The sequence below is a fragment of the Ruditapes philippinarum genome, unplaced genomic scaffold (genome assembly GCF_026571515.1).
Source record: "Ruditapes philippinarum isolate M1 unplaced genomic scaffold, ASM2657151v2 ctg1334_1_1_1_1, whole genome shotgun sequence".
Lineage (NCBI taxonomy): Eukaryota > Metazoa > Mollusca > Bivalvia > Venerida > Veneridae > Ruditapes > Ruditapes philippinarum.
This window is the reverse complement of record NW_026855305.1, coordinates 394923-422402: the sequence shown is the minus strand read 5'-3', so window position 1 is coordinate 422402 and position 27480 is coordinate 394923. Positions and strand designations below refer to the sequence as shown.

The window sequence follows — 27480 nt, the reverse complement described above, 5'->3', positions numbered from 1 at the left end:
TTCTTTATTTTTGAAGGGTTTAACCTAGTCCTGACTATTGAAACAAAGAAAAAATGTTGTTGGACTGTCACAAATTTTAAAAACTCTTTCACTGCCACTGCCAATATATATAATATATTACAATGTACACCCTTATGCCAAATTAATTTCCTGGAATTTTTATATATCTTGTACCTTTTTTCACAAAAATGTGTCTACTTATGATTTTTTTTTAATTATTAAAATACAATTAATAATTAGATGAAAAACTTAAAAATGACTCACTGTGGCCTTGCCCTTTGACCTCAAAATCTATACAAGAGGGCAATGATGGCCCTGAGTCGCTCACCAGAAACAACTGCTTTTCAGTAAAAGATAAGACTACCTAAGAATGCTACAGACAGAGTTTGGTGATCATCCATCAATTATTTCAGGAGGAGATGATGTTCAAAGGTTTTTCTATTTATGGCTTTAGCGGCCCCTAAAAGGGGCCAATTCAATTGATATGAGCAAACATGATAAAATATTACCTAAGAATGCTACAGACAAAATTTGGTGACCATCCATTTATTATTTCAGTAGGAGATGATGTTCAAAGATTTTTCTATTTTTAGCTTTAGCGGCCCCTAAAAGGGCCAATCAAATTGATATGAGCAAACATGATAAAATATTACCTAAGAATGCTACAGACAAAATTTGGTGACCATCCATTTATTATTTCAGTAGAAGATGATAATCAAAGGTTTTTCTATTTTTAGCTTTAGCGGCCCATATAAGGGGCCAATCAAAGCAAGCAAACTTGATAACAAGATTTTTCTATTTTTAGCTCCTGTGTACTAGTTTTTCATCCAAGATGTCCCATTTGGAACTCATCCGAGCAATTACCTAGACAAGCATCAATGATTTAGGCAAAAATGTGACCACTACAGTGTTAACAAACAAATGTGGACTGACAACAGACGACGTACGATGTCCAACGGACATCCAACGATCCTAAAACCTCACCCTAAGCTAGCTCAGGTGAGCTAAAAAAAAGTAAAATGTATTGTTTAAAGGTAATTACTTATTAGATTTTTATAATTATAAAATAAGCCTTAAGTGAAATAGGGAAAGAAAAATTTACTGCAAACAAAGAAGAAAACTATCAATTTATTGTTATAAGGCACTTAATGAATATTGACTTTATTCAACTTGAAGGAATTATGCCAGATTTTGTAACATTTGTGATCAAAATATGACAGACTTTCTGGACAGGACAAACGAAATAACAAAAAAATCAAATCCTTTCAAACCATATATCAAAAAGGTTTAAATTCAAACAACTACACCTGACTTTAAACACATGTGGACAGTTTAGACAAATCCTAATCAATCCTGACAGTTTTATTATAAATATTAAAACTCAAATCATGCAAGACTTACTTGGGGGGCTTTAATATAAACAAGTTACATAGAAAAGCCGATTTTAATGTTATAAACAAGATTTGTTTTTCGATTTAATTTTTAGTGGTTTGATTAAAAGCATAGTAACATGCACACATTCACCGCTCTTACCTTTGTAAAATTCAAATCAGGCTACTTTTAATAATCACACTACTTAATTTTAATAGTGAACTTGCTTTCCTTTGAATTTTGGTTCGGTCCATTGTTGTTTCATGGGGTTTCAATAACAAAGTACATGTATATATATAAATTTGAGCATTAACCAGTATAAAGGCCAGTTAGCTCAAAAGGTAGAGCACTGGATTGTGAATCAGGTGATCCTGGTTTGATTGCCATACATTGCAGGTCACTTTTGTTGTGATTGATCATAACATCCTTTCTACGGTCATTTGCACTATACCTCTGATCTGGTATGTACAGAAGTTGTCAGTTCCTTGTGAAAATGAAGGCAACAAGTTACTGGTAAACTACCTGAAAGCCTGCCCAGGAACAATGTAGTGGGTGAACAGTGCTTTGATAAATTCAATGAGGCTTACTCCTGTGATCCGGAGTGAAAACTACCAACACCAGTATAAAGTCTAGTCAATATATAAACTGTTTGTACCTCAATTTTAGTTTGTCATTTGAAATTTAAAATCAACAATTCTAGATTAAAATCATGAAAAGACTAGTTTTATTCAAATTCTAATGGTGTAAATATTAAAAAGTTCTTGAATTGAAAATTTTTGTGTGTGTTTGTTTGTTTGTTCAATTTGAGTTATAAGCATTGGAACAATTCATTTTTTGCACAATTAAAATGTTTGTACTTGAAAAAGCAGATTGAACAAAAGATATAAAATTTTGCATTCAAGTTATTATGGTTACAGACCTACATTAAAAAACAATACTAATCGCGAAAAGATATTTCTAGTTCCTTCAAAATTAGTAATCTTAGTGGAATCAATCACTTTTAGAAAACAGATTTGAACTAAAGTAATCTGGGGAATATAAAATATAGACTGTCGGTTCAATTATATCAAACAACTCCAAAACATAAACAATTTAATATCATAATCAGATGTAAATAACTTTATTTTTGTTTTCTTGAAAATGTTCTTTAAACATAAATATTTACAAGCAAAAAATTTTTTTTATATTTAGTCAGACTAACCAAACAAGCTTAAATTTAACTGTCAATGACAGGGCAAATGACGCAAGTTTAATCTTTTATAATTACTTGGCAAAGTTGTGATTTAATTTTTTAAGTCTAATTGTTTTCAACATTTATCTAAATGGGATTGGCAGTTATTGGTTTTAAGGTATTGTAACCATTTTACAATTGTAATTTATTTACGATATTACATGAAGTGTCATTGCATAAAGATTTATATATACCTATAAATCTTTACCAAAATAAATGAATTTTAAATCAACTTGTCCATCTTTCATTCCAGACAAAACCATTCATCATTTAATCATAAGGAAAATTTCTAAGTAATTAAAGAAATGATTGAAACCGTCCGGTTAGCTCAATAGGTGGAGCGTTGGACTGTGAATCGGGCAACTGGGCGGGTTCAATTCCATAACGGTGCAGGTCACTTTAGTTATGATTGATCATGAAGTTTTTATTGATCATGAAATCTTTTCTATGGTCATTCACACTGTACCTCTGCTCTGATATGTACAGAAGTTTCAGTTCCTTGTGAAAGTGAAGGCAACAAGTACTGGTAAACTGCTTGACAGCCTACTCAGGAACGATGTGGTGGATGAACTGTGCTCTGGTAAATTAAATATGGCTTACTACCGTGATGACTGAATGACAAACAAATACATGTGCTATAAGCAACTTTATGAAAATACAAATTTGTTCCATCAGTTTCCTATGTTTTAATATATTTTTTTTTTTGAACATCAAAACAAAGCTTCTATAAAACAATCATAATGTAACTTAAACCATAATAAACTAATTCAATGTTACCTCAAATTTATTTCATATGGTACAGCAACACGACACTGTTCAATGCAAAAGGCTTTTTTTATAATGAGATTTTAATCGGTTTTAATACAACCCACAATACAAGCACAATTGCCTATAGTGTCTACATTTCTAAAACAAGAAGACCATAAAAGACATGAAAGGCTCATCAAAATATTTGCTGCCTTAATTCCTGAGAAGGCTGTTCAAATGGATTTATTTTTATATTTTTAATTCAATAGACAGTATAAAACATACATGTACAATTAATAAGAATCATCTACATACACAAGAAACATAACATAGTCTTAATTTCAAACTAAACATTGTTAAATACAGCTCATATCCAAGGAGTGCACAAATGATAAACTCTTAAGACCATTTTTACATTATCAACTATAAACCCAACATATACATTCATACATATAGGCACTAAATATAGAATAAATAATTAGAGATTCTGTATTCACAACAGAAAACAGATGAGTGTAAAATACACACAATGTGCAATGAAATTTATATCACAGATAAAAGCTCATTATAAATAAATTAATTGAATACAAGACATGGTATACAAATTCTAACAAGTTAGATTGATTGATTAAAAGGACTCCACTGCTGTTTTTTAATTTGAAAACACTTGACAAAATTTTTTTCAAGACTTGCATACCATTTGATGTAAACTATATCTGCACTAATAACTTGTGTGAAAAATTTCAGTTCATTCCCTAACTCCATTTTTCCAGAATACGTATTTTTATTGTACAAAATGACCAACAAATGCAAAAGTCTTGCAATGCTTTTCACTCAAAGTAGGCTAAAAATTCAGCCACAATCGATTTTCAATTTATTAGTCTGAGTTTATTCTTTGAGTTTATTCCTTTATTATCTTTTGCAGAATTTTCCTTTAAAGTGTGTCACTTAATCTATGGAAGAATTCCAAACTTTTGTTTTTAGGCAATTTGGACCCCAGTGGAGCTCCTTTAAGATTTTATAACAACTTGTAAGTGGACAGAAATATAAATATAGCACCAGCATGATATGTGTAACAAATAGCAACAGTTATTAAGACTTATAAAATATGTTCATTTAATGATATCATGTTTCATTTCAGAACAATTACTTAAATACCAAAATACAATTATCAAAGTTCCAGTTTTAGTTTATAACATCCCAGTTATTCAGAAACAAATAAATTTTTACTTATTTCGAAAGGAAAAACATAAATGTATAAATCAATCAAGTAAATTAATCAATTTTCAATTAAAATTCATTTGTTTGTTTGCTTGTTTCATTTTACGCCTTTTCTCAACAGTATTTCAGTCATATAGGCGGGTAGTTTCCTAACCATCGTTCCTGGAGAGTTTCACCAGTACTAGACTACCTTCCTCTGCCCTAAACTACCAAAGCATCTCCCTGGGATCGAACCCACGCCAGAGAGGTAACTGGATTAGAAGTCATCGACTCTAACCTCTCGACCACGGAGGCGGTTTAAAATTCATTTATCTTAATATTTCAATAACAACATCTTAACAAAAACATCATAAAGTATTAACTATAAAGTGAGGTATATTAACCTAAAACATGCACAAATATTCTTTTTTAATCATCTGAATCACTCTCTGATAAATTTACACAATCAAATCTCTTCTTTTCAGCTGGTTTTGATTTCTTCTTAACTGTCTCCACTGGAGCTATAGTATGAAGTCTCAATTTCCCCTGACCCCTCGCACTTTGTCCCCTCCTCTGCCCTCTCCTCTTTTCTGCCCAAGGTAACCCAGTAACTACAGGTTTAATTGGGTCAGTTTTATAAATACTGTCAGGTTTTGCCTTTTTTGATTTGGTTTCAGTTTTTACAGGCTTTATTGGTTTTACTGTTGTCTCTGTTTCATTCTTCCCACTTTTCCAACTAGCAGTTTCTACATTAGTCTCATCTATTTCTGAAACCTCTATTTTCACAGACTCTATAGATGTTTTGTCTTCAACTCGAACATTTATTTTATCAGATGTGTTCAATACTTCAGACTCAACAGAACCACCAAATTTACCATCGTCCTTTATGTTATCATCTTCATCTTCTACAGGCTCAGCGTCTTCCTGAGTAACAGATTGCAAAACTTTAGATTTATCCCTCTTGCTATTTGTTCGGCTTGACCTAGTTCTTTTAGTTTCAATTTTACAAGAGTCTTCAGTGGCAGTAGTGTTTTCCACCATTTTTGATTTCTTCTTTTTCTTTTCACTTTCTTCAGGAACATTTTTCTGTAAATCTTTTGGTTTATCTTGAATCTTTGCAGACTCATTATCAATTGCACATTTATCCTCTAAAGTCTTAAGATGCATCATAAAATCTTCAGATTCTAATTCAGGACATTCTTCCATTTCAAAGTCATCCTCCCTGATAAAACCTCCTTCATTTTTAAATTTCTCTTCATCAATTTTTTCAGTATCAACTTTATCACCATCAACATTTTCAGTTACATCTTCCTCCTCCTCTTCCTTAACTAAACATTCATCAACTTCTTTACTTTCTCCATCCGCTCCACTTTCAAGATGCAAGATTTCATTCACATTCATTACATTTTCAACCACCTTTCCTTTTTGTTTATACTTCTTAACTCTTTTCATTTCATCAAAGGTGCACCCCATCTTAAGGTTTAATATTTCATCTATGTTTAAACCAGTTTGCACAACATTTTTTTCATCATCATTAGAATCATGATCACTACTGTCATCGTAATCATCATCTGAAGATGATGTTGAAGAGTCACTTTCTGAATCAACACTGTCACTATCTGATGAAATAATCTTCCCTTTCTCAATCTTTGTATTCCCTGACCTCAAACTTTGCCCTTGACCTCTGCCTCTTCCTCGACCCTTACCTCTCCCACGGGCAGGTTTACCACGTACCTTTGTTTCTAGGTCTGGTTCTGCATTACATGCAACTTTACCTTTTCTATCAATTTCTTTATCACTCACGAACTCAGAATCTGGTTTACTTTTTTCTTGTTCTGCACTTTTGTCTTTTGACTGACTAGCCTCTTTTGTTTTCTTATTTGAAGCTTTACCTCTTCCCTTTACAGGTTCTTTTCCTACACCTGCTGATTCAGGCATTCCTTCAGGATCTACTGTCTCATTTTCACCTGACTGACCTTTTGACCTTGACTTTTTACCTTCACCTTGACCTTTTGACCTAGTCTTTTTCTTGTCTTGCTCATTATCAGAATCTCCTTGTTCCTCGGAGGGATTGACAAATTTATTAACCACTTTTTGCAGTCTCTTGCTCTTTACAGGAGCAGGGTTCATGTAAACTTCTGGTTGAAAAAATGCACTTATACTTCTCTGTGACTGTGAAAAAAGGGGGAAAATTAATACTGTGACAGTATAGAAACATTTAACAGTGTAATGTTTAAAACATGGGCATATTTACAGATATTACAGATATACCCTTAGTTATTAAGCTACAATATCCATCTATAGAACTCCAATAGGACAAGGTTTTTTCTTGGCCCATTGGGTCATGTTCCCAATGCCAAAAGGTATGTTTTTAAGCACCATTTCAACGAGAAAACTCCAACTTCAAGGAACAAAAAATAGAATAATTAAAACTATTGTCATTTTGTCACATTTAAATGCTCTGTGTCATAGAAAATTGTTATCTTGCATTCCAATTTGTAATATGTGCTTATGAGTGAAACCCAATTTGTCCAAACCTTTGTAAAAATTTCAATTCTAGGGGTAGGGTCATGTTCCTTAAGTACCAACACCTTTCAAAAATTTTAATTAAAAAATTTACCTGTTTTTCACTCAATCTTTTTATTACAGGTAATAGAACTTCATCTGTCTTTTCACGGTTCCATTTCAGCTTGCTTCCAGCAAATGTACGCAAGTAAGTCAAGGAAATATTGCTTGTATGTAATGTAATTATACAATTTCTATTGTTCATTTCAATATCTTTTAATTCTTAAGTAGTATGCCTGTCCAGTGTACAAATTCTTTTAATTATTAAGCAGTATGCCTGTCCAGTGTACAAATTCTTTTAATTATTAAGCAGTATGCCTGTCCAGTGTACAAATTCTTTTAATTATTAAGCAGTATGCCTGTCCAGTGTACAAATTCTTTTAATTATTAAGCAGTATGCCTGTCCAGTGTACAAATTCTTTTAATTATTAAGCAGTATGCCTGACCAGTGTACAAATTCTTTCAATTATTAAGCAGTATGCCTGTCCAGTGTACAAATTCTTTTAATTATTAAGCAGTATGCCTGTCTAGTGTACAAATTCTTTTAATTATTAAGCAGTATGCCTGACCAGTGTACAAATTCTTTTAATTATTAAGCAGTATGCCTGACCAATGTACAAATTCTTTTAATTATTAAGCAGTATACCTGACCAGTGTACAAATTCTTTTAATTATTAAGCAGTATGCCTGAACCAGTGTACAAATTGTACAAATTCTTTTAATTATTAAGCAGTATGCCTGTCCAGTGTACAAATTCTTTTAATTATTAAGCAGTATGCCTGTCCAGTGTACAAATTCTTTTAATTATTAAGCAGTATGCCTGTCCAGTGTACAAATTCTTTTAATTATTAAGCAGTATGCCTGACCAGTGTACAAATTCTTTTAATTATTAAGCAGTATGCCTGACCAGTGTACAAATTCTTTTAATTATTAAGCAGTATGCCTGACCAGTGTACAAATTCTTTTAATTATTAAGCAGTATGCCTGTCCAGTGTACAAATTCTTTTAATTATTAAGCAGTATGCCTGTCTAGTGTACAAATTCTTTTAATTATTAAGCAGTATGCCTGTCTAGTGTACAAATTCTTTTAATTATTAAGCAGTATGCCTGTCCAGTGTACAAATTCTTTTAATTATTAAGCAGTATGCCTGTCCAGTGTACAAATTCTTTTAATTATTAAGCAGTATGCCTGTCCAGTGTACTGATTAAGTACATTTTTAAAGATATAGAGGATATTAAGTGTCAAAATTTGGAAGTCAGAGACTGCAAAATGTCTGACATTAGAAGTCACATCATATAGGTAAAGAAAGGAAAGCATTATATTTTGTAGGTCACAAGCTAAGATCAAGGAGTAAATGACTCCCAAATTCCATTAATGGAAACCCTGGGATAATGAATGAATGTAGGTTTAATACTGAATTTATTGAACGAGTTGAATAAAATTATATTATGCTAGCCTTTGGTTAGCATAATATCATTTAATTCAACTCTTTCAATAAATTCAGTATAGAACCTACACTTCAGTTTAGAACTTACACTTCACATACAATTATAAATACTGACATAATTTGTAAAGCATCACACAGATTGTTAATATTTATGCATTTTTTTTAAATCATCTTTTGTTATTTTAATTTATCATTACCATAACTATAAAGGATATTGTCTTAGTTGCTCTAGGTTTGGTAACGACCAAGTGAACTTCTCTGTGGAATCATCAACAACAGGAGATAAATATGCCTCTACCACTTGTGTGTTGGGAAATCCTGAAATTACATTAAAAAAAATTTACATCTTTGAAAAATCACAAATATGTTTGCAGTTTCAAAACTCCTTTCTTCATTTATCTGTCAAACTATAAGAAGTTATATGACGCTAAATGTTCTGCATGTATGCATATAAAATGTATTGGCCTAATATCAAAGCCCATGATAATCCAATAGCAATCTTTTAGATCTTGGATAATATCTTTTAATTTCAACTACATTTTTTTGAGTATCTTTATTTCACTTTGAATGTTAAAACATTAAATAAATACATTGTCAATAGTATCTCTGGTAACTTTGTCAAATTGACATTTTAGATGAGAAATTAGCTTTTTAGTTTAAACATATTCATTTTCAGTTTGATAATGATGAAAGTTTGAAACTTATCTAAATCATTCTTGACTATTACGCTTCCTGGTGCTACCCAAGACTTGTTGTGTTATATGAAGGAACAGGGCTGTCATCCTAGAAGTGCTCAAACATATAATACCTAAGTTGAGAGACAGATACCTTAACCACTAAGCCACCGCTTCCCACACAACCATTTTCAGGCATACCTTCACTTATATCCAATTCCCTGAGTTTTGTCAGAAGTTTTGAGGTCGTCACTGAGATCCTAACATCTTTCTGTGCATCTTCCCACCATGATTTCAATTTCTGAAGACTTTCCAGCCCCTTTCCTTGAAATTTAGCGAGGATTTCCATGGCAGTGACTGGCCCGACCCCTCGTATTCCCTCCGTGTAGTCACTACCACACAACATGGCTATGTTTATAAGACTTTCACGGGTCAATCCTAGCTGTGAGCTAATAGTCACATCTCTGCAGATATAAATTGATAAAAAAAATTCCTGCAGTCAATCATAAGAAAAATTTTTATGCATGGATGTAAATTATGTGTCATTTTCAAACCATTTCCCTGAGGATTTTTGTATTGAACTTATCTTTAATAGAACTCTGGTCAACAAACACAACTAGGTAACCAAGGGCAAGCTTTCCTCGCAAAGGTTAGTTAAATAGGTAGATAGAAATTTTATAATACAATATATACATTTTATAATACAATATAATTTATACATGTAGTAAAAATGAATATCTTTAAAAATTGTACAGTTTTCTTCCATGTCAATATTATACCTATACTTCGCAAAGTGTTGACCTTGACCTTTTAAATGACCTTGACCATCAATATCACTTTAATATACTACAAAATAAATCATACTCACTTGAAGCATTCTACATGTTTCTGCTGATTGAAGAAATTCTTGAAAACACATTTCCCGCCAAAAAGCCAAATATCACTGTCGTCTGTTATAGTTCCGTTAGTAAGCTTTATAAGCTCTAATTGAGCACACTGGGCCTCAGCTTCTGTTGGGCTCACAATATATGGGATACCAAACAGCTGAAGTAATTCCTGTTACAATAAATCAAATTATTATAAGGTCTAAAATAGTTTTATCTTCCTAGGGCATTCACTCACTTTTTTTTAAAGAAACTGATTTATTTGAGGAAACAAGAGCGATCAGTAATCACATGTGTCGCCTCATGATGGCCAATTTCATGTTGGGTCAAATTTTGTGACAGACGGACAGACAGACAGACAGTGCACAACTAGACTTGGTACTGATCATTCCTGTAAAATTTTGATAAAATTGCACCAGTAGTTTATGAGGAGTAGTCCGGACAAGCTTTTGGCGTATCTGGCAACACACAGAAAAAAACACCTTTTTATCAAAGGGCCATAACTCGGCCAAAAATCATTCAACCCGAAAACCCGTGCAATATGCGCAAGAACTTGAGCTACAGATCAATCCTGTAAAGTTTCATTGAAATTGCATCAGTGGTATAAGAGAAGTAGTCCGGACAAACTTTAAAAATAAAAATTATTAAAGGGCCATAACTCTGACAAAAATCATTGAACCGGAAAATGCTGACAATATGCACAACTAGACTTGGTACGGATCATTCCTGTAAAGTTTGGATGAAATTGCACCAGTAGTTTATGAGGAGTAGTCCGGACAAGCTTTTGTATATCTGGCAACACACAGAAAAAAACACCTTTTTATCAAAGGGCCATAACTCGGCCAAAAATCATTCAACCGGAAAACCCGTGCAATATGCGCAAGGACTTGAGCTACAGATCAATCCTGTAAAGTTTCATTGAAATTGCATTAGTGGTATAAGAGAAGTAGTCCGGACAAACTTTAAAATTAAAAATTATTAAAGGGCCATAACTCTGACAAAAATCATTGAACCGGAAAATGCTGACAATATGCACAACTAGACTTGGTACTGATCATTCCTGTAAAGTTTGGATGAAATTGCACCAGTAGTTTATGAGGGGTAGTCCGGACAAGTTTTGTGACGGACGGACCGCCAGACAGACGGACGGACGGACGGACAGACAGACAACGTAGAAGTGATCCCTATACATGTATGTCGCCACTACTCCGTAGAGGCGACACAAAAACACAAACATGTATTTCTTTTTATTTCAAAATATATTTGTAGTGAGATGACGACGGGTGAGTACAATAGCTCTCTGTATTCTTTGAAAAGTCTAGTTAAAATATTTGTTGTTATTTCACAAGTATGAAAATTGTATTAAGCTGCTCTAAGAAGCAGTATCTACATTTATTTAATAAAAAATTACAATAAATAACAGCTATTGTAAAATTCTTAATACATGATTGTATGTGTTAAAATAGAGATGCTATTGTATTTATTTAATGTTCCAATTGTATTGAAAAACTTTAAACAATTTTTAATTGGCTTATCTTAATTTGAAAATAACCTGAGCTTCTGAATGCATCTGATCAGTAATGGACACTGCAAGCCTCTCTTGTCTCCCTTGCTCTAATCTTAACTGTCTGTTCTCTGATGCTAAATTCTCCCTCATTCCTCGAACACTTTGCTGTAAAATTTAAATAAATATTCAAAAAGGTTTTTGATTTTGATGAAATTGTTAAAAAAAGTAATTTTTGAAACTTCATTGGAGTAGTACATTTTCAATTCTAATTTTTTATGAATCAATAACTTTCATATTTAATGTCTGAGCTCAAAGGGATCTTATCTTAAAAACATCTTAAAAAGTTGGACTCATAACTCTAACTAAACTGGAACTTTGTTTTGGTTGGTTTTACAGCACACCAAAACAATTTAGGTCATATGACGCTGAGTGGAAAGTGGAAAGATGATTCTGGCTAACCTCAGGTGTTACAAACTTAAAGCAACACCAGGGGTCAAAACCACCTCACCTGCTGGAGGTAAGAGATGTATAGACTCTTAACGATCACGCAAGGATAAACAGCTGCTTCCTCAATCCTTAAAGGTATCCCCCCAGGCCACAAAGGGCTTTACTGGAACTGAAAGTAATTAACTTTTGTCACCAGTATACAGCCAGGCCAGTCTGCCATTCTGTGCAATCTCTCTATACAGTTGGCTTACAAACTTCTTATTTTTCATTTTGATTTCAAATTGATAATGAACAGTTAAAAATATAGCAGTGCAAGTCTATTTAAGAAAATCAGCAAATTATGGGTTAAAGGCCTATCATGCCACAGAAATGCTTTAATTTAGTTTGTTTATTTTGGTGTACTTTTATAGTATCTAAAAAGTTACTCATTGGCCAATTGGCAGAACCATACATTTCATCTGCTGCTTTTGACATTAAGTACTGTTATAAATATGAATAAGTATTTTACATGGAAGTCAAAATACTACTTTGTTTACATTTTACTACCTTCATGACAAACTATTTAACATTTATTGCTACTTTCCCTGGGTAACAAGCATCTAACATTCTCTAAAACCATTATTTAAACATTATAAAATTCATGTTTGCCCTTTCTAAAGAAGTAAAGATTTCTTTCTTTCTGAGGCAGAATGTGCCTTTAACAAATTTAAAAAAAAATAAGCAAATCACAATGATTTTTTGAAACTTACTTCATTCAAACTTTCAAACTGCCTCACTAGGTTGGGTACCAAAGGGCTTGATGGTCGTTCTTTGACATCTTTCATGCTTAAAGGCACTTCTGTTGAATCTAGAGATATGTCGTCTGCTTCAGAAACCATGGTGACATCATCATCTGCTTTCATGACATCACTTCCTGTTGATCTTACTTCAAGGTTCTCATCCACATTGATTTCAGTTCTATTTTTAGACTCATCTGAGATCAAATGAAAAAAGTTCATATTTTCTAGGAGAAAAAAAACCCCCAGTAACATTTTATTTTCTTCAATATTAATGTTATATTATTTTGATGTAAATTGACTTACTTGTACAAAACAACAAGAGCAGATCATAAGGGTGTTAATGCTTGTCTGTTAAAATAACTGCTTTTGACAAAAATTTTTAAGATAAAATGGGGCATTACTCCAAAAATATAGCTTTCAGAATCATGCCCATTGTCTTACAAAAGTACAATATCAAGATAAGCAAGACTTTTGAAACAGAAACGCTAATAAAATGATTTTTTTTTATCAAATTTGGTAAGTTACAAAGCACTTAAATCATTTCTTTTTTCTTTTCGTATTTTCTCTAAGTTTGAATATAGCTACTGAAATCCCTTAAACTTTGAATAGACAGTTCTAAGATCAAAGATTGGCAAAATCATTATACAAATTAAGCAAATAAAGGCTTCAGATTACATTTACCATTGTCAGTTTCATTCTCCATATCTCCAGTGTCACTGTCTACTACTGTAATCTGGTCATTTATCTTATCATTGACTTCACCAATTGTTGATCCCTTTTCCTTCTCTACAACAGCTAAGTCATTATCTTCAGCTGCACTGTCATTAATTTGAATAATATTGTCTTTACTGTCCATGGATTCAGGTTCAATTACCTCCACTGCTTCAAACATACTGGCTGGAAACAAGTTGTCTTCTCTTACTTTAGTTAAGTCAACCTTCACTTCAATAAAATCTCCTGTAAAAACAATAGTTTATACAATTTATACAGACAGACATGTTGATAAATACTATATTTTAAAAGGGAAACTATAAGCAGCCAATTCAATGAAATACATATATTATGTGTAAGAGATGAAAATGTTTTATATACAGGCAGAGCTGTTATGTACCTAGTTTTATGGCAGGTATCATATTAATATTTTAATAGTTTCTATTTAGCAATGACAGAAAAAAAGCCAGGAAATTAATGTTAAAATCTGATCAATTGCAGGAAAATGAGCCAACTAGTTTTAAGATAGATAAAATAGAAATTTTAAAGAAAGCCCACCATGGGAAAGTTGCAAACGTTCCCGGTTACATTTGATTGAATCTGTTAGCGGTTGACAGTAGTAGATGTAACCTACAGTCCACACCCCTTACCAATAGCTTAAATAGCAATATACATTTAACTATGTAAGCTACAGTCTACACCCTTTTAGGCCAGCCCTAACTTAAATAGAAATATACTTTTGATTTAACTATGAAATGGTGTTGAATTTGTTAACATCAAAAGATGTGTACTAATCTAACATACCATCAGACTCAGAAGACTCCGAGACATCAGCATCAGTGTCAACATCAGATAAATCTATCTTCCTTACTTTATTAGGCTCTTCACCACTTCCATCTGATTCATTGGAGAGACAGGAAATATTCCGCTTCAATATCCCAGACTTCTTCTCTATGGTGACTGTTCTTCTGCTTGTATATGTCTCCTTGTTACTCTGTTCATCAACAGAACTTTTACCATTGTTCCTTTCATTAACTTTATTTTCCTTTTTAGAATCATTAAAACCCCTTCCATTACTTTCACTAGAACACATTCTACCTTCTTTGTTTATATCATCACTATCTGCAACACTGCTTCCAATCAAATTTTCAACTTTACTTTGTTTATTCTGATGTTTTGTTGACTTCTCAGCTTCAATGATTCCTTGTTGTCTTTTTTCAGTTGATCTTTGTCGAGTTTGTCTCCCAGCAGTTACAACAGGAATTCCGGATCTGTTTGAATGTTTATTCTTAGTACTTACTGCATCAACATTTTCAGTCTTTTTATAAAGTTCAGTATCTTGAACTCTTAACTTCTTAACTTTACTTACATTTGTATGTCTTTGTTCCTGCAGTGAGAGCTCGATGGCAAACTGCAGTTCAGGATCAACATTAGAGTCATCTAAAACAACTGTTTCATCACCAACAACCTTAACACTATCATCACTAGTGTCTGTACCAGAATCAGACTCCACTTCAATTACTGCACGGAATCTAGGTTTATCCTTTTCTTGTTTTTCAATCCTATTTACTCCCACATGCTTCATAGTTTTGTTTCTTGTGTCTTCAATGTTATCATTAGGTTCATTAGTTTTACCACTAATGTTTCTTTTGTTTTCAGTGTTACTATCGGGTTCATCAGTTTTACCACTTAACTCCTCAAATATAAGTCGACTCTCCTCTAATATGTCTACCTCACCAGCACTATCATCATCAGAATCTACAATTAACTCATCAACTTCTGCTATCACTTCAAGCTTATCAGTAACAGTTTCCGCCTCCACCTCCATCATTTTTCTACTCTTGTCTTCTTTCTTTTGTGACAAGTTTCTTTTGGCAAGGATATAGTGAGCTGAGTCCTCGGACACAACTCTTTGAGAATAAATGTCATCAGAATCCTGAAACCTTCCTTTGAAGTTTTTTGTCAAAGAACGTGTCTGTCTAGTGTTCATTTCTTTACGGACTTCTTCCAGTCTGGTGTTAACTTTATTGTGCTTTAGAAGCTTCGCCATTTGGTATTTGGAGAAATCTTTAGAATCCTAGGAAATAAACCACATCTTCAGTACTGATTAACTCTTACCAAAGTGTTTATGTGTAACAGATATGTATTGATTTTCATTTGGAAAAGTAAAATTTTGGCTTTATTTAGGGGTGGGATTTTAGCATCAAAAAGTAGTCACGAGACTAGTAAACTATTTGGTTAAACTGCACAAATGTGCAAGGAAGCCTGACTCTATATGGTGACATAGGCTAATCAATGTTGCAGCAAAAACTAAAATGGGTTTAACCTTAAACTGCTGAATTTGTGAAAGGGATAAGCCCAGTCAGTCCTATCAAAGTTAAATAGATTTCAATTTCAAAATACAAAATGTTGAGCTTCAACCAGTATATAGCCTGGTCAGACTGCATGTATGTGCAGGATGCTCATACTATAATTTGGTGGCAAATGCAAATCCTTTTTGTTCCAGATGGTTAAGGTTTTAAGTTAAGTAAGAAAATCTATTTCAATTATCTTTAAGTTTGGCAAAAAGTTAATATTACTCATACAATTATACTCCTAAAATTGATGTGATAGAAACTTTTAAATGATTTCAGCATGTGCTAATGCATAAGTTTTCAATGATTGTGCTGTAGCATCTTTTGTTATCTGGAAATGTAATTCAAATATGTAATATACTTACATCAGGTAAATCAACAATTTTTGACAGGTTGTAATTTTTCTTGCGTAACCTCATATCTGTCATGATTTCATGCTGTACATCAGGTGGCAGAGCTTTAAAATCCTCAGACTCTACATCAATCTTGCTGATGTCTTCATACTGGTCCTGTAATATAAAAACAAAATCTGGATAAAATGTGTTCCCCTCAAAAGCTATAATCCGAACAAAATTACATGAAAATTGCAGACTCGGTTTGATTGAGTCTGTACATGAGGGATAATGAAAAGGTGTACCATCCCTCAAGTGCCCTAGCACTGGCTTGAGTGGTATTTGATTTTCAACACTTAAATGTACTGGAATCAATGATCCTGAAGGACCAGAAAAATCTAACAAAACTGAAAGCGAAATAAAATATTACAGACAGTGTCCATATGACAACATTTTATTTAAGTATTAACTTTTGTTTTTCATCATTGTCATCAATTTCTATCTTTTACATTCATGTACTATTGTCAGAACATTACATTTTATGCATATTTTCATGAAAACTGCAATTTTACTTGGATGTTAACAATAACAAATAAGATCAACTTAAATGTTTCATGCAACAACACTTGGTTTAAATACGAAATCTACTTTACAAATCTTCCTGATTAAGTCAGAGTTACCAAATTCTGGGAATGTATTTATCTTCTTTACATTTTTATTAGGTTATCTATTTTGGACTGATAAAGATGTTTTGGTTGGTTATGATCATAGTACTAGAATTCACCTATGAAGTACAGTCTGAGTTTTTGATAAATAATTTTACCTCCACCATTTCTTGCAGTTCTCTTCTTTGAATATAAGTCTTATCCTCTTCACTTCTTTGAGACATATACCTGTAACATGATAGACATTGACAGTAACATGATAAACATTTACTGTAACATGATAAACATTTACTGTAACATGATAAACATATACCTGTTACATGATAAACATATACCTGTTACATGATAAAAATATCCTTGCAACATGATAAATAAACATATACCTGTAACATGATAGACCTTTACTGTAACATGATGTAACATAATAATTATTTACTGTAACATGAAAAGTAGACATGGACCTGCAACATGGTGAACAGACATAAATCTGTCACATAATATATAGACTCTCTAAAGCAGTAACACTGCACAACATTTCAATTTTAAAAACAATTAATGAGATTTTAGATTCATAAATTTACCATGTCATTAGTTTATACATTAGTCATGATTATAAATATACGTACGGTACAGAAGTGTCTGGTACAGGAGGTAACTGGTACAGCACATCTTTATTTCCCTTTGCAGAGCTCTTTGGTGGTGGAGGTAAATTTGGTAGTTTATCCAGGCCACAAGCTTCTTTGAGAGCCTGACTACGAATCAGATTGGTAAGAATCTTCTGTTGCATTAAGGAGCTTGTTTTTTCAGCATCTTCCCTTTTGTTTCGTCTGGAAGCCTAGAATGTCATAAAAATACAATTTAAGTACCAATTTAAAGGGACTCCACTGAGGTTTAAAAGCCTAAAAACATAACATTTGAATTTCTTACATAAATGAGCTGGGGCACTTTAAACAGAAATATATGCAGAGATAGTTAGGAATATACTTAGAAATAAATTGAAAATTGTATTTTTATGCTTTTCTTAGTCCTATTTGAGAGAAAAGCATTTAAACGCTTTTAATTTTGGGTCATTTTTTTTAAAATTTGAATAATAATTCTGGAAAAACAAAGTGCGTGAATGATCTGAAATTTTGCACATAGATTAGTGGTCTAAACCTACATCAAATGGTACACTTATCAGTCCCATCATGTCAAAAAACCTCAGTGGAGTTCCTTTAACTACTAGTACCTTACTTATGAAGGTATTACAGGAGAAAATACCCAAACACTTCAATATTATCTCCGTAACAGGATTATTTCTTTCATACTAAAAGTACCGATATTTATTAAAAGTTTTAACTGAAAACAAAGAATGTGTGGTGTTTGGTAAGTTTTGAAAGAAAATTGCATGATGTGATAGACATAAATTGCACTCAGCCTTTCTTTTCTGAAATCACCATTAAGCCAAGTTAACATTTATGTTAGTAAATAAAAAACGTAACACTAAATTTCATCTTTAAGGTGTTCTTTTTTTTCTTTATTTTTAAAGCCAAATCATGCCTCAGAAATTCATATTGTTTAAATTTTTTAGAAATGTCAAACATGTGTTTAATAATGGTTTAAGAACATGTTAGATGTTTAACAGCTGAAGAAAGTAGTGCTGAACATTCAGTAATGTGTAGTAAAAGTAGCAAAATGTAAACAAAGTAGTATTTTGACTTCCATACAAAATACTGATTCACTATAATAACAAGAAACATCGCAATGCGATGCAACCAGGTTTTCAGCAAAATATTTCACAGATGCTTTGTCATGAAGGGGCATTTGTTTTTAATTGAACTTTTAGGAGGAATTATGGCTTTTTTAGTATTCCTCAAACAAAAATGATTGAGAAATTTTATGTTGTCTATTCGCCTTTTTTTCCCAAATGTTTTAGAAAGGTAAACAGTACTTTATTTTTGCTTAATTTTTGCATTTTTGCGTCTCTTGTCATTTTCTTTTGTCAACAATATTAGTGGTGTTTTGTGCGATATCAAGAAAAGTATGTTCACAATTAAAAAAAAAAAACTTGAATGATGTCTTGGAAGAAACATGGGAATTTAGTGAGCACCAGGGCACTTGATGACAAAGTTTCTGTGAAAGTTTGGTCAAAATCCATTGAGAAATGTAGAAGTTGCGCACTGTAGAAATTGTTCACTATAATATTCTGTATAAGGAAAAAATATACAAAGGGCCATAATTTGGTCAAATATTATCCAAACACAAAACCCCGACAATATGTGCCAGGCACTTGATAACAAAGCTTCTAAGAAAGTTTGGTCAAAATCCGTTGAGAAATGTAAGAGGAGTTGAGCACAGAAGAAATTGTTCTCTATATATTCTGTATAAGGAAAATATGTACAAAGGGCCATAATTAGGTCAAATATTATCCAATCACAAAACCCCGACAATATGTGCCAGGCACTTGATAACAAAGCTTCTAAGAAAGTTTGGTCAAAATCCGTTGAGAAATGTAGGAGGAGTTGCCCACAGAAGAAATTGTTCACTATATATTCTATATAAGGAAAAAAAACAAAGGGCCATAATTAGGTCAAATATATACCAATTGCAAAACCCTGGCAATATGTGTCAGGGCACTTGGTGACAAAGCTTCTGAGGAAGTTTGGTCAAAATCCGTTGTGAAATGTAGGAGGAGTTGCGCACAGAAGAAATTGTTCACTATATATTCTATATAAGGAAAAAAAACAAAGGGCCATAATTAGGTCAAATATATACCAATTGCAAAACCCTGGCAATATGTGTCATGGCACTTGATGACAAAGCTTCTGAGAAAGTTTGGTCAAAATCCGATGAGAAATGTAGGAGGAGTTGCGCACAGAAGAAATTGTTCACTATATATTTTATATAAGGAAAAAAAACAAAGGGCCATAATTAGGTCAAATATTATCCAATCCCAAAACCCCGACAATATGCGCCAGGGCACTTGATGACAAAGCTTCTGTGAAAGTTTGGTCAAAATCCGTTGAGAAATGTAGGAGGAGTTGCGCACAGAAGAAATTGTTCTCTATATATTCTGTATAAGGAAAAAATATACAAAGGGCCATAATTAGGTCAAATATTATCCAATCACAAAACCCCAACAATATGTGCCAGGCACTTGATAACAAAGCTTCTAAGAAAGTTTGGTCAAAATCCGTTGAGAAATGTAGGAGGAGTTGCGCACAGAAGAAATTGTTCACTATATATTCTATATAAGGAAAAAAAACAAAGGGCCATAATTAGGTCAAATATATACCAATTGCAAAACCCTGGCAATATGTGTCAGGGCACATGACGACAAAGCTTCTGAGAAAGTTTGGTCAAAATCTGTTGAGAAATGTAGGAGGAGTTGCGCACAGAAGAAATTGTTCACTATATATTTTATATAAGGAAAAAAAACAAAGGGCCATAATTAGGTCAAATATATACCAATTGCAAAACCCTGGCAATATGTGTCATGGCACTTGATGACAAAGCTTCTGAGAAAGTTTGGTCAAAATCCGATGAGAAATGTAGAAGGAGTTGCCCACAGAAGAAATTGTTCACTATATATTTTATATAAGGAAAAAAAACAAAGGGCCATAATTAGGTCAAATATTATCTAATCGCAAAACCCCGACAATATGCGCCAGGGCACTTGATGACAAAGCTTCTGTGAAAGTTTGGTCAAAATCCGTTGAGAAATGTAGGAGGAGTTGCGCACAGAAGAAATTGTTTACGCCCGCCTCACTATATATTCTATATAAGGAAAAAAAAACAAAGGGCCATAATTAGGTCAAATATATACCAATTGCAAAACCCTGGCAATATGTGTCATGGCACTTGATGACAAAGCTTCTGAGAAAGTTTGGTCAAAATCCGATGAGAAATGTAGAAGGAGTTGCGCACAGAAGAAATTGTTCACTATATATTTTATATAAGGAAAAAAAACAAAGGGCCATAATTAGGTCAAATATTATCTAATCACAAAACCCCGACAATATGCGCCAGGGCACTTGATGACAAAGCTTCTGTGAAAGTTTGGTCAAAATCTGTTGAGAAATGTAGGAGGAGTTGCACACAGAAGAAATTGTTTACGCCCGCCCGCCCGTCCGCCCATCAGCCCGCCCGCCGACATACCTCAATCTAATAACCAGTTTTTTCCTTCGGAAAACCTGGTTAACAAAAGAAGCAAAAGATATTTCATGTGTTTGGCAAATGTGTTTACGTATTTTATTTAAACTGTAACAAGATACCAAAAATAAAAAGTTTGTGAGAAATAAAAATGATAGCATTAGTTATAATGGGCCATCAACATTTTTAACCACTTGGCCATGTAAGCCTGATAAAAACTGAGAAAATTCTAATACAAACCAATGTCTGCTTTTTCAGCATAGGAACCCCTCCATCAAACACAAACACAGGTTTAATTCTGTAATACAGTAACTTGCAAATCCTGGTAAACAAGCCATGGAGATGTGCGTTAGGTAGAGGATTGCCCGAGCTGTCTCGCATACCCTTAGATAACTGATGTAGCCATACACTTACATCTGAAATTGAAAAAGGTCAATATTTCCAACTTAGACATATCTCACTATCTTAATTCTTTGTGAAATCTTTTTTTACAAAAATAGAATATAATGTATAATCAAAAAATATTTAATAAAGTTATCTAAATGTAAGGACATGCATTTTAAATATGTATATCTCCAAAACTGAAACTTTAAATTACAAATTTTTTTTTGTAACAAGAGGGCCATGATGGCCCTGAGGTCGCTCACCTGTATATAGGCCCCCCCACCCAACGTTGCAGGGCCAATTTAACCCAAGGGCTTTTATTTGCACAAACTCGGTAGACACCCATAAGAAGATGTTTCATGCTAAACATCTAAGCTCTAGCTCATTGGGCTTTTTGAAAGAAGATTTTTTTAAAGTTTTTACTATACACATATAGTTAAAAACAATGACACCCCTGGGGCCGGGCCAGTTTTGACCCCAGGGCTTTTATTTGAACAAACTTTGTAGACACTTACTAGAAGATGTTTCATGCTTAATATCTAAACTCTAGCTATTTGGGTTTTTTCAAAGAAGATTTTTAAGTTTTTGCTATACACATATAAAGAAAATCAATGACCCCCAGGGCGGGGCCAATTTTGACCCCAGGTCTTTTATTTGAACAAACTTTGGAGACACTCACTAAAAGATGTTTTATGCTTAATATCTTAACTCTAAGAAGATTTTTTAAGTTTTTGCTATACACAAATAAGGAAAATCAATGACCCCCGGGGCTGTGCCAATTTTGACCCTAGAGCTTTTAGTTGAAGAAACTTGGTAGACACCTATTAGAACATGTTTGATGCTAAATATCTTAGCCATAGCTCTTTGATTTCTTTAAAAGAAGATTTTTTAAGTTTTTACTTTATGCATATAGGGAAAATCAATGATCCCCCGGGGCGGGGCCAATTTTGACCCCAGGGCTTTTATTTGAACAAACTTGGTAGACACCTATTAGAACATGTTTGATGCTCAATATCTTAGCCAAAGCTCTTTGAGTTCTTTAAAAGAAGATTTTTTAAGTTTTTACTATATGCATATAGTGAAAATCAATGACCCCCGGGGTGGGGCCAATTTTGACCCCAGGGCTTTTATTTGAACAAACTTGGTAGACACTTATTAGAACATGTTTCATGCTAAATATCTAAACTCTAGCTCTTTGAGTTCTTTAAAAGAAGATTTCTTAAGTTTTTACTATATGCATATAGGGAAAATCAATGACCCCCCGGGGCGGGGCCAATTTTGACCCCAGGGCTTTTATTGAACAAACTTGGTAGACACTTATTACAACATGTTTCATGCTAAAAATCTTAGCTCTAGCTCTTTTGGTTCTTTAAAAGAAGATTTTTTAAGTTTTCGCTATATGCATATAGGGAAAATCAATGACCCCCCTGGGGTGGGGCCAATTTTGACCCCAGGGCTTTTATTTGAACAAACTTGGTAGACACCTATTAGAACATGTTTGATGCTAAATATCTTAGCCATAGCTCTTTGAGTTCTTTAAAAGAAGATTTTTAAAGTTTTTACTATATGCATATAGGGAAAATCAATGACCCCCAGGGGCGGGGCCAATTTTGACCCCAGGGCTTTTATTTGAACAAACTTGGTAGACACCCATTAGAACATGTTTCATGCTAAATATCTTAGCTGTAGCTCTTTTGGTTCTTTAAAAGAAGATTTTTTAAGTTTTTACTATATGTATATAGGGAAAATCAATGACCCCCCGGGGCGGAGCCAATTTTGACCCCAGGGCTTTTATTTGAACAAACTTGGTAGACACTCACTAGAAGATGTTTCATGCCAAATATCTAAGCTCTAGCTCTTACGGTTTTTTTAAAAGAAGATATTTAAAGTTTTTTCTTTCGGTTGCCATGGCAACCAGAGTTCTGCATGGAATTAAATTCTTTGAACAATTTTTAAAGGTGACCACCAAAGGAACATTCCTGTGAAGTTTGGATGAAATTGGCTTAGTGGTTTATGAGGAGATGTCATTTAAAGTAAAAGTTTACGGACGACGGACGGACGGACGCCGGACGAAAAGCGATCACAAAAGCTCACCCTGTCACAAAGTGACAGGTGAGCTAAAAAGGTCACTTTCTTTATTATTGTGGTGATTTGATGATAGAATCTTGTGTGTATTGTATCCCATATGAAGAGAAATGTATGAAGTTTAAACATATATAGAGGATATTAAATGAGTGTAGTTTAATACTAATAATTTATTGAACGAGCTGAATAAGACCATATTATGCGAGCCTCTGGCAAGCAAAATATTGTTTTCAGCTTTTGTAAAGGCAAAATATGTTAGTTTAGATAAATTGTTTCATATAATTATTAAATCAAAAGAATTAAGGTGGAAAATGAAAAATACATAAACAATAAGAAAACCCCTACCACTAATCTACTGGTCCACTCTTTATATGTAAATTAGTAAAGCGGATGATATGTTTCCCTATCTTCTATTTTTAGCAACAAACATCACTGTCAGGTTATAAATAGCTCTCGGGACACTGTGTTGAAGAAGGCTAAACAGTAATATGATGCACTTTTCGAAGATAAAGTTACTGAAATACTTAGTTTGTCCATCAAAATATAAAAGCTGAAGGCCGCCTTAAATATTAAGACATTTATTTAGTGTGTTTATATATTTATCACTTACCAACAGCGAGAACTTTTCCTTCCAGAGATTCTAGAGGTACAGGTTTACCTGTAGAACTTAACAATTGCCACAAACCATGCACACCCATCTTGATGAAGATTAATATTTACCTGTAAAATTATCAGACAGTTAACCTCACTGAGAATTCTATTCATGACAAACATTTGTAAAAGCAATTCCATCAAAATATTGTATATCCATTATATACATTTTCATTTTTAAGGTTTATATTTAAAGGAACATTATGCGGCTCAGAAATTCATATTTTTTAATTTTTCAAAAATGTCAAAAATGTGTTTAATGTGCAATAAAGATAGCAAAATGTAAACAAAGTAGTATACAAAATACTTTAGTCATTATAAGTATACCTATGCTAAAAGAACAAAAGCAGGAAAAGATAGTTCATGTATATGGAAAATAAGTATAATTTTGGAAACTATATATCAAAATACCAAAAATAAAAGGTTTTTGAGAAATACAATTGATAGCAATTCTGAGATATAATGGGCCTTTACTATGATGGATGTAATACAGTCAACATATTGCAATACAATCAACAGATTGAAAAAGTAAACAGATTGCAATACAAATTTTACAATCAACAGATTGCAATTAGTAAACAGATTGCTATACAGTCAACAGATTGCAATACAGTCAATAGATTGCAATACAGTCAACAGTCAATTGCAATACAGTCAACATATTGCAATACAGTCAACATATTGTAATACAGTCAACATATTGCAATACAGTCAACATATTGCAATAGTAAACAGATTGCAATACAGCCAACATATTGTAATACAGTCAGCAGATTGCAATACAGTCAACAAATTGCAATACAGTCAATAGATTGCAATACAGTCAACAGATTGCAATACAGTCAACAGATTGCAATACAGTCAACATATTGCAATACAGTCAACAGATTGCAATACAGTCAACATATTGCAATACAGTCAACAGATTGTAATACAGTCAACAGATTGTAATACAGTCAACATATTGCAATACAGTCAACATATTGTAATACAGTCAACATATTGTAATACAGTCAACATATTGTAATACAGTCAACATATTGTAATACAGTCAACATATTGCAATACAGTCAACATATTGTAATACAGTCAACATATTGTAATACAGTCAACAGATTGTAATACAGTCAACATATTGTAATACAGTCAACAGATTGCAATACAGTCAACATATTGCAATACAGTCAACAGATTGCAATACAGTCAAGAGATTGCAATACAGCCAATATAGTGCAATTCAGTCAATATATTGTAATACAGTCAAGAGATTGCAATACAGCCAACAAATTGCAATACAGTCAGCAGATTGCAATACAGTCAATATATTGCAATACAGTCAACAGATTGCAATACAGCCAACAAATTGCAATACAGTCAGCAGATTGCAATACAGTCAATATATTGCAATACAGTCAACATATTGCAATAAAGTAAACAGATTGTAATACAGTCAACATATTGCAATACAGTCAACAGATTGTAATACAGTCAACATATTGTAATACAATCAACATATTGTAACAGGGCTTCCATTAATGGAAGTTTGGGAGTTATTTACTCCTCAATTTTGCTTGTGACTTCCAAAATATATAATGCTTTTCCTTCTTTACCTTAATAATGTGACTTCTAATGTTAGACAATTTGCAGTCTATGACTTCCAAATTTTGGGACTTAATGGAAGCCCTGTTGTAATACAGTCAATATAGTGCAATACAGTCAAAAGATTGTAATAAAGTCAACAGATTGTAGTACAATCAACATATTGTAACACAGTCAAAATAGTGCAACTATAAAAGCCGAGGAATTCTGATTGAAAACGGATGCGTAGACTGGTGTCCTATGCACTTTTATCGGAACTAAGAAACATAATAGGACATGGAACCAAAATAAACTGAAGCAATGTGTAAAATATCCAATGACAGTTTTAAAATGGAAAATGTAAAACATAAATGAATGATTATTTTATACTATTTCACGGTAAAAGTAAATCAAGCTCGCTTTGACGCTTTGCCTTTTTTATCTGTTTATGTTATAGTGAGCTCGACGAGCTGGCCCAAAGGGCCTGCTCGCAAAGCGGCTTTTATGGTAACGCGAGTTACCTGCTAACTGATGGTTTTGAAAACTTTCGTCCGAAGTAGTACCGAATTTGACACATTGCAAACTTTTCGAATTACAAGCTATAACGATAAAAGCCGATGTACTCTGATTGAAAAACGGAAGCGTAGGACTGGTGTCCTGCGCACCTATATAGGAACCCAATAATAGAGAGGGAAACGAGAATAAATGGAAGCAGTGTATAAAATACCGAATGACAATTTTAAAACGGAAAATGTAAAATAAAAATGAACGATTATTTTAAACTATTACGGTAAAAGAAAATCGAGCTCGCTTTGAGGCTTTGCCTTTTTCATATTAACATTACGTAACTGGACTGAGCTAACCAGCCATGTTAAAAATTTCCCTCAAATTATTAAGTGAACAGACCTATATAGGACACATTATCACTAAGGCCCACCACGATTACACGTTTAAACAGAATATTTCGATTTTCATTCATAAACGTTTACGATATTGTTTACTGTTTAATCGAAATGACCATATTGTCTTACAAAATTTCTTAATCATTGCCTGTAATCGAGACTACCTGTAATTCATGGATTTTATCATTCTAGTGGTTTATTCCAAAAGTAAACAAACGGGGAAAATGGATGTTTACAACCCTCCACACAAGCATTACCCCTTTATAAGGTGCAAAATGGGCTGGTGACATAATATACCATTTTGGTAAAAAAATGGGGTTACAATTTGCAAAAAATTGCCTGTGCTGACTCAATCGGTTGATGAGCCTTGGCACATTCTTTATTTGTACAAGTATTAAAAAATAGAAAGAAAGACATCATTTGGGTGACTCAAATACATGGTGTGTATGGTACATAGAGGTACCACCGTTTAAACGGTATCGTTTCGGTTCTTAGCAGTCGTGTAAACGTTTACAAAAAATTGTAAACGTGGGAGCCTTAATTATCACATATATATCTATTAACTACAGTAGGTGGAGTAAACAAAATTGGATTTTGAGTGAATAGTCAAGACAAAAGGAAAAAAGGATGGATTTTCGATATGACAGTAAAAGCAGTGCTGATATATGTAATTAAATGATATAAACAATTGTTTTTGTTTACATATATTTCAAAGTAACCAACCAAATACAGACCACAATAATTATTGATGAGAAATCATTTTTCGAAAATGCAATGGACTTTTCCACCTCAACACCGTTTACACTAATTCTCACGAAATTATCTTTTTACAAA

General features: G+C 33.0%; 1 protein-coding gene across 1 annotated transcript; it reads right to left on the bottom strand.

Moving 5' to 3' along the window:
- Positions 1-4070: 4070 nt before the first annotated feature.
- Positions 4071-27446, bottom strand: LOC132742862 (DNA excision repair protein ERCC-5 homolog). Its single transcript, XM_060731356.1, has 15 exons — positions 27381-27446; positions 24126-24235; positions 21287-21462; positions 17542-17750; positions 17074-17143; positions 16284-16427; positions 14369-15641; positions 13535-13810; positions 12824-13047; positions 11673-11792; positions 10105-10292; positions 9438-9700; positions 8766-8880; positions 7170-7242; positions 4071-6721 (listed from the first exon to the last, which is right to left on the bottom strand). Exons 2-15 carry the CDS (start codon positions 24211-24213, stop codon positions 4979-4981), a joined length of 4962 nt encoding a protein of 1653 aa, XP_060587339.1. The 5' UTR covers positions 24214-24235; positions 27381-27446; the 3' UTR covers positions 4071-4978.
- Between the last annotated feature and the right edge of the window lie 34 nt (positions 27447-27480).

Coding starts and splice junctions, on each gene's coding strand:
- LOC132742862 (XM_060731356.1), bottom strand. CDS start 24,213: ATGGGTGTGCATGGTTTGTGGCAATTGTTAAGTTCTACAGGTAAACCT. Junction 21,463..24,125: donor AGGAAAAGTTCTCGCTGTTG/GTAAGTGATAAA, acceptor TTTCAATTTCAG/ATGTAAGTGTATGGCTACAT. Junction 8,881..9,437: donor GGAATTGGATATAAGTGAAG/GTATGCCTGAAA, acceptor ATGTAATTTCAG/GATTTCCCAACACACAAGTG.